At 30.1% G+C, this 8843-nt stretch overlaps 1 protein-coding gene across 1 annotated transcript; it reads left to right on the forward strand.

Moving 5' to 3' along the window:
• The first annotated feature begins 2360 nt into the window (after positions 1–2360).
• LOC111706548 (uncharacterized) lies at positions 2361–7927 on the forward strand. Its single transcript, XM_023479446.1, has 8 exons — positions 2361–2418; positions 3783–3849; positions 3953–4010; positions 5400–5484; positions 6576–6634; positions 7458–7501; positions 7559–7623; positions 7849–7927. The coding sequence occupies exons 3-8, from the start codon at positions 3953–3955 to the stop codon at positions 7925–7927; spliced, it is 390 nt and encodes a 129-aa protein (XP_023335214.1). The 5' UTR covers positions 2361–2418; positions 3783–3849.
• Positions 7928–8843: the final 916 nt, after the last annotated feature.

The raw sequence follows: 8843 nt of genomic DNA on the forward strand, positions 1-8843 counted from the left end.
GCGAAGACGACAACATTCTTGAAGAAAACTATAACATTTTCTTCAAAATATCAAACTTAATGTAAATATTTTGAAATTACGAAGAAGCTGTTAAGAATATGTATGTAATATTAAGATTTCAATTGTGAACATTTTCTCTTTGTGTACATTGTAAAACATAAACAAAACAAAATGTTAGCGGATTTTAAAAAAAATTTGCGGATTTTCCAAAATTTAATGACATTCGAATATTGTTGGAGACTAACTTTTGAAATTTTGATCATTCGGAAACATTCTCTAGGACCTGTGAAGTCCCACAAAAAATATGTGCCTGATCGGTTCAACCGAATTGGCGTTTATTGGATAAAAACAAACAAGCAAAAAAAAAACAGAAAAGCAAAGTATTTATAAATATGTCAATGGTCGATATCAATTGTTATGTGAATTGTATATTGTAAGTTGTAACATACTTAATGAAAATCTTTAAAATCAAATTAATGTAAACCCAACACAATTTTTATTTTTAAAAATCTGTCGATTTTAACATTTCTTTGTACTTACCCCCTTTCAGTAATCTTTTTCTACTAAATTGAATTTAAAGGGACTGTACGCGTGATTTTAAGTGATCCTTCAAGCAAAAATTGTAATGATGGCCCACTTTTCAAACACCCGGCCCACTTTTCAAACACTCCCGGCTTACTTTTCAAACACCCCCGGCCCACTTATTAAACAACCGGCCCACTGTTGGTTCAGCCATTTTGAAGTGTCTAAGATCCAAGCAAACTAACTACCAAAGACAGATATAAAAAGTCGATTAGGATGAAATATATTGTTGTAATTTCAGAAGACACTTCATTTGAAGAGGTGAACACCCGATTCACAACGGTACCCTTCTAATCTATATCTGATAGATAATGCGGAGTATATTATTATTTTTCTGAACAGTTAATTATGTCCATTTTCTCCATTGTTTCTGCATCAGAAATTGGAAAAAACTTTAAATGTAAATTTTAAAGTAAAAAAGTAAAAGAGACAAACCAAAGTTAAAACAATCAATTTTCAAAAACAAACTTTCAAATATCTCATTTATTATTGATCCGACAAGATTTATTGAGGGTGTCATTGTGCATCGGTCACTTTATAAATGGAGGATTTACAGTTTCTTTAATTTTAATAATAGATTCAGTATCAGCCTGGACATGTTTGGCTCTTGTCAGTTCAGCGTGGCGTCCATTCCTTGATCCGAGAGTGAACCAAGTAAACACATCATCATCTTCTAATCTCCTTTAACAATTCAATTCTTATTTGATCTAGTTAGTTAGGATGATGAGGGGAGGGAGGCCTAAAAAAGATTACTTGGACTTTTAAGACATTTCAATATTAAAGTGGCATATCAGATTTACAACTTTATCCTTTAACCCTCCTTTTCAATTTAACAATGGGGAAGTATCGTGTAAAGTGTATAAAAATGCTTACCATTTCCTTCATTTTCTATGTAGCATAAATCCGCATGTCACTTTTACCAGGAAATCACAATTGAAGTATTTATTTTACTAGAAATTCAGGGCGCTTTGCGCCCTTCTTTCTAGGCTTTTAGGGCGCTTTGTACAGTATAAAACAAAAACAAAAAAAGTTTGCGGATTTCATAATATTTTTTCGCGCATTTTCAAAATTTTACAAAAATAAAAACTTTTAAACACAAATTTTTTAAAATTTCAATCTTTCATAAACCTTCCCTGGGGTCCCTAGGTGTCCCACAAAAAATTTTGGCCCGATCGGTTCAGCCGTTTTGACGTTTATTGGATACAAACAAACAAACAAACAAACAGACACACCCATTCACCCAGACAGACAAGCCAAATTTATACATAGACTAGCCTAAGAGGGCGCTTCGCGCCCATCTTCTAAATTAATTGTGAACATGTTCTCTTTGTGTACATTGTAAAACAAAACAAAAATATATCGCGGATTTTCACACAAAATTTCGTGGATTTTCAAAATTTTCAAAAATTTAATGAAGAAGAAATATTTGAAATTTTGATCATTCATAAACTTTCCCTGGGGTCACGTGATGTCCCACAAAAAATTTGGGCCCGATCGGTTCGGCCGTTTTGACGTTTATTGGATACAAAAAAACAGATTTATGGAAATTTCAATCACTAGAAATTCAAGGCGCTTCGCGCCCTTCTTTTTAGCCTTAGAGGGTCTCTCTTTATTTTAATTTAGTAAAGTATGTGTAAAAATGTTCAGTGGATATTGTTAATCTTGAAAGAATGATCTCGATTCAGTGTTCAGTTTTCAAAGGAGAGGTGGGGTGGGGGAGGGGCTTATCCCTTCCATGTAAACGCCTCATTCTGCAGAATACCTTTTTTTATTTCAGCCCCCGCCAGTTCTAGACTTTGGTGTCAGTCTCATAGAAATCATTCAGAGTTTCCTCAGGAAAACTGTTTGTAAACAATTTTGCAGTAAGCTCCTTTGTGAAAAAGTTGCAGTACACTTCTGCGTTCTGAACAAAGTTAAATCTTCTTTGCGAATTGCAAACAATGTTACAGTACACTTCTTCTTTTTAAACAATGTTGCAGTGCACTTCTTCTTTGTAAACAATGTTGTACACTTCTTCTTTTTAAACAATGTTGCAGTACACTTCTGCGTTCTAAACACAGTTAAAATATAATTCTTCTTTATGAACAATGTTGCTTTACACTTCTTCTTTGTGAACAATGTAACAGTACACTTCTTCTTTGTAAACAATGTAACAGTACATTTCTTCTTTGTGAACAATGTAAGAGGTACATTCTTGTATAAACAATGATACAGTGCATTCATTGTTTTTGAACAATGTTAAAGTACACTTCTTGTTCGTAATCAATGTTCAAGTGCACTTCTAGTTTGTAAACAATGGTGTAACAGTACACTTCTTCTTTGTGAACAATGTAACAGTACACTTCTTCTTAGTGAACAATGTAACAGTACACTTCTTCTTTGTGAACAATGTAAGAGGTACATTCTTGTATAAACAATGATACAGTGCATTCATTGTTTTTGAACAATGTTAAAGTACACTTCTTGTTCGTAATCAATGTTCAAGTGCACTTCTAGTTTGTAAACAATGGTGCAGTACACTTCTTCTATGTAAACAATGTTTCAATAGTACACTTTTTGTTTGTAAAAAATGTTACAGTACACTAAACTTCAGTTTTCCCAAGAATGTAAGGAAAGGAAAGTTAATTGCGGTCGCGTATACTCTAAACACATATTGAAACCAGTTCTCTCTGGGCGGAATTTGTAAACAAGAATAGATGCATCAGTGTTCGTTTAGTATCCCAGGAGGTTTAAAGCATTAAATTTTGATAATTTTGATAATTGACATAATAATTTCCTATGACCAGAATATTTCATTGATTTTTTAATGTGAAAGATGGATCCCATGTCAGGCTTTGACATCCGTCTTGTGTTTACATTAGCGCCCAGAGACAGTACATTGCAGTACAAAAGACGTGTACACTTCTGAAATAACTTTCCTTGCATTACATCCTTGAGTTTTCCGTATATTTGCTACCGGTTGGAATTTTCACAACAAAGGATGGTGTGAGATTCTAGCAAATTGATAAAATCAAGCAGTATTCATACCAAAAAGCTCAAAAGGTTTGTACAGCCTCAAATTTACAATTGTGTGTACTTATAATTTTAGTAACAGAAAAAATATTTAGCGAATTTTAGTCATTAGACATAATTATTAGACAAAATTGTACTGCAATCATATGTTTGTATCATAAATGAATACAAACAAGTTTTTTTGATAGTCCGACGATCTTCTATCTTCTAAATCCAAGATTTAGGCAATCCATTCCAAGCTACTTTAATTTACAGGTACAGGTACAGGTACAGGTACAGGTACAGGTACAGGTACAGGTACAGGTACAGGTACAGGTACAGGTACAGGTACAGGTATAAAAATGTAATCTTTATCTAGATGTTGAGTATTTTCCCCTGGTGCTTTAAACTGTCTTACATGGATTCCCTTCAGAAAGGTAAATTCGTTCAAACATTCATTTTATACTTTATTTAAAGAGAGGTGTGACGGATTCACAACGGTACCCTTGGATCTTTAGCTAGTTCATAATATGAAATAATCATCATTGTGCTAGCTTGAAAATTAATCATTTCTCCGAGTAAAAGTTTGTAACAACTTTTAAAAAAGAAATAATTGATATCTTATTCAAATATGATCTGACAAAGATTTAAAGGGTTCCATCATAAATCGATCATGTAATGCAGGGTCACTTGAAATTACTTCTGCAGTCCCTTTAATAGGACTTTCGACAGAACTATAAGAGACCCTTCAAGTCTAAGAATACCAACGATACAATGATGTGTTTTTGAACAATGAAAATAAACTAAACAATAAAATATACAAACAAATATTTTTTAAATAAAACAATTGACAAGGAAAGACATGTTTCGTGTAGAACTCGACAGAATGTTGCGAATTATTATTTAGCTTTTATGTGCACCTTTGGCTTTAATTGTGTCCCTAATCTCAAAATGCAATCTATGTATATTTTCAATTTTGTAAACACTCCCTTTAAACTCATATTTTTCCACTAGTACTATTGCACATAGATAAATTGCGCATAAGACGACATTTTTCATCTTGAAAGATTTAAATGTACAGTGATGTTTTAAGAATATTCCTATTATATAGATTAACTAGGTCGGTTGTGAACATTGGCTGTTCTTATGTCATTGAGTACTTGTGGTGTACATGAGTTCTGTAGAGAGAAATTTAAGTTAGTTTAGTCCTTCTCATGTCCTTCTTATTGACGAGACAATATGATATATTGCTCAGTGAAATGTTGTTGTTCAAATAGTTCCATTCCCGGAGTTATTTTACATTCTTCTATGTAATTCATTAAAACACCAAACCACCCCGCTTATCATTGAAGTACACTTTGACCCTTAGATGTATGACTTCGCGGACTGTACAAATCTTGGTGATTTTGCGTACATAAGCTATCTATGTTTATTTATTTATCTATGCTATTACACAGTTCACGTTGTTATCACTAATCCTAATCCAGAATAAGAAGCTCTTTTGTAAAAAGATATTTGCAAAATGGAGTCTTATTTTCCTGAAGGCGGGGGAGGGGGGGGGGGATCTGTTAGTGATAGGTGGAGATGATATTTCCTTTCAGAAGATTAATATCCTTGATAAGATTAAAAGCTGGATACATCATCTTATATCAGATTATTCTACTGCGTAGTTGGAAATATTCTGAGAACCAGGGTTTTAAGGTCGCATCCTTTGGGATCATTTTGTAAACAGTATTAAACTATTAAACAGTATTAAACAAGTATTAAACAATTAACTTATATCTTATTATATCTTATAACTTATTATAATCTTTTTTGCTATTAAGGAGAGGAAGTGCCCCCGGATACAGCTGGGGAGAAATTATGGGGAGAAATTCTAGAGAGAGCACAGAGTATACCCCGTCTGCAAAGGTGATTTTTCTGAATAATAAATTCTTTTTTCTCACTTTTTTGATTTGCTATCAATGGTTTTCTTGGTTCCTTGTAAATTCTCAAAAAATAACATCTTAAAAAGGTTTTTTCTTCCCCGCTTACCGTATCATTAAATTAGTAAATATTTTTGCACATTCATATCTATCCACAATATTTTCATTCACAACTTATGAAAAATATAAAAATATGAAATATGAAAAAGAAATTTGAAATATGAAATATGAAACATGATAAAGAAATTTGAAATATGAAATATGAAATATGAAATATGAACTATGAAATATGAAATATGAAATATGAAAAAGAAATATGAAATAAGAAATAAGAAACATGAAAAAGAAATATGAAATATGAAATATGAAAAAGAAATATGAAATATGAAATATGAAACATAAAAAAGAAATATGAAATGTGAAATATGAAATATGAAAAAGAAATATGAAATATGAAATATGAAACATAAAAAAGAAATATGAAATATGAAATATGAAATATGAAATATGAAATATGAAAAAAGAAATATGAAAAATGAAATATTAAACATGAAAACGAAATATGAAAAAATGAAATATGAAACATGAAAAAGAAATATGAATAATAAAATATGAAATATGAAAAAGAAATATGAAATATGAAATATGAAATATGAAATACGAAATATGAAATATGAAATATGAAATATAAAATATGAAATATTAAATATGAAATATGAAATATGAAATATGAAATAAGAAATATGAAATATGAAATATTAAGTTGAAATATGAAATATGAAATATGAAAAAAGAAATATAAAAAACTAGAAATTCAAGGCGCTTCGCGCCCTTCTTTCTAGGCTTTTAGGGCGCATTTTAATTGTGAACATGTTCTTTTTGTTTATAATATGAAATATGAAATATGAAATATGAAATATGAAATATGAAATATGAAATATGAAATATGAAATATGAAATATGAAATATGAAATATGAAAAAAGAAATATGAAAAAAGAAATACAAAATATGAAATATAAAATATGAAATATGAAATATGAAGAATAACTCAATATCAAATTTATAAATGTGTTTAGAGATGATGATGATGAAATGATGTTGGATGATTTCCCAACTCAACCAATCAATCAATCAGGTTTATAAATTATAGAAAATTCATGGTGCTCCTCGGCTCTAACTCCTAACGTTTAGAATAATAATTAAATAAATTCAGATACCACTAAAAGTATAAAAGCTGAAAGGTTGACTAAAATCTTCAATCTAAATTGAAGTAAATAATGTAAGATCGAAGAATACTATTTGTCTAGGGTTTCCGACGAATGAAATTTTTCGCTAAAAAATAAGAAATTTTACGAAAATTTTCTTTCGTATTTTGCGGATTTATCTGGGAAAATGAATTTTGCGAAAGGAAGCGAAAACGATGCAGAATTTCGTGAAATAAACTAAAAAAGTGACAATTTCAATTTCAAAATTTCAAAAAATTTTCGCAATTTATTTTCGAATTTTTTTTGCGAAACAGATTTACAGAAAAAAATCCTTCTGAAACACTTACTTTCCATTTGTTGTCCATAGCGTTAGTCTGATCGCACTCATATTGTATTGACTCTAACACAATTGGTCTCAAAAAGATGGTGGCTCCATGATTTTACCCTTAGAGTTGACATAGGGACTGTACTACCATGTCCTTAATTCAACTTTTCGAGGCCAGCTTATTAAAAAATAACTAGACCTTTAACTTCAATGGTTAAGGTGGAAGAAAGGTTTAAAGAAAAATGTCAAGTACGCCGGAAAATTTTTAGAAACATATATTTTTACTTTTGACAAATATTAACATATTACTACATCTTTTAAGAACTTTTTAATTAGGTGGATTTTAGATCTGTAGCTCAAATAAAATAAAAGTTATTGACTAATTTTGATTGTTTTTAAATACAAATAAAATGTTTCATGTTTTACAGGGAACGGGAAAACAGTTGGGTTCAGTTGCAATCAAAATTATCAGGTTGTAATAAATTTAATAAAGGATAAAATAACATTTTTATTGATTATTTAATTCTAGGGCCCCGGGCCGTGCATTCGAGCTAACGGGCATTCAACTCACTANAAATTAAGAATTAAAATGATGTTAAACTATTATGAATATTTATAGGGACAAAAAGATAAATCTTCAGAAATTTGATTTAGTGGTTAAAACCTTTTAAACTCCTCATCAGATTATACTTTATCATTATAAAAATTTGACAGTTTTTCAGAACTCAAGACTTTTATTTTCAATTAAAAAAAAAATTTTAACAATTGGAATTTTAACTTCAAATATTTAAATGTTTTTTTTTAATAATATATTTGTAGTGGTCGTTGGTTTATTGATCAAAAATCTGGAATGTTTGACATTTTAGCGTACAGAAGAACCCAATGGGTGTCTCAGTAAACATTTGATTTGAAAAATAAATCAACAAAACTTTTGTATGATCCTAAGTTTTCAAAAATGTAGTCTACATCGAGAAAATTTAAACATTTTTTTTAATTCAATGAAAAAAAACTATTAATATCACAATTATTTAAAAAAATATAAATTATGAAAACCATATTTGGGAAATCTCAGAATTAAGGAAATGTAGTGATTTCGATAGTGAATATCGAGATAACAGAAGACGATTTTCTAGTCGTCAATGTTTCCTTATGTTTATTGAAACACTCTGTATATCTAGATAATGTATAAAATATATGTTTAGAATCAATAAAAATAAAACATTAATTTTAATTGCTTTTTAATAAGCCCTGAAAGCATTTCTGGATATTCGAATGGAAAAAATATTTTATTTGTGTTTCAAATTCATTCAACAATTTGGAGAACGTGAAAACCCCCGCAAATAAAAAATAAGAATATTTTTATTTCTTATCAACAGTTTCCCTTACTTGACATGTACGCAGAGGCGGGTTACGGGGAAGGAGGAGGGGGGACGTCCCCCCTGGAAAATTATGAAATTTAGCAGAGAGAACAGGGACCTTAATCATTATCATTAAATACTGTTGAAACCAAAATCAAAATATAAGATCCTGTAAAGCAAAGTCATAATGTTAAATATGAAAAGGAAATTTTAAGTTACTAGGCTTTTAGGGTGCTTCGCGCCCATCTTCTATTTAAATTGTGAACATGTTCTTTTTGTTTACATTTTTTTAAAAAAAGAAGAAAAAACTTTGCGGATTTTAAAAAAAAAATTCGCGGATTTTCAAGAATTTAAATTTTTTTACAAAATTAAAACCCTTTAAAACACATTTTTGAAATTTTTTTATCATTCATAAACCTTCCCTGTGGTCACGTGATGTCCCACAAAAAATGTGGG

This window comes from Eurytemora carolleeae, unplaced genomic scaffold (assembly GCF_000591075.1).
Source record: "Eurytemora carolleeae unplaced genomic scaffold, Eaff_2.0 scaffold70, whole genome shotgun sequence".
Lineage (NCBI taxonomy): Eukaryota > Metazoa > Arthropoda > Copepoda > Calanoida > Temoridae > Eurytemora > Eurytemora carolleeae.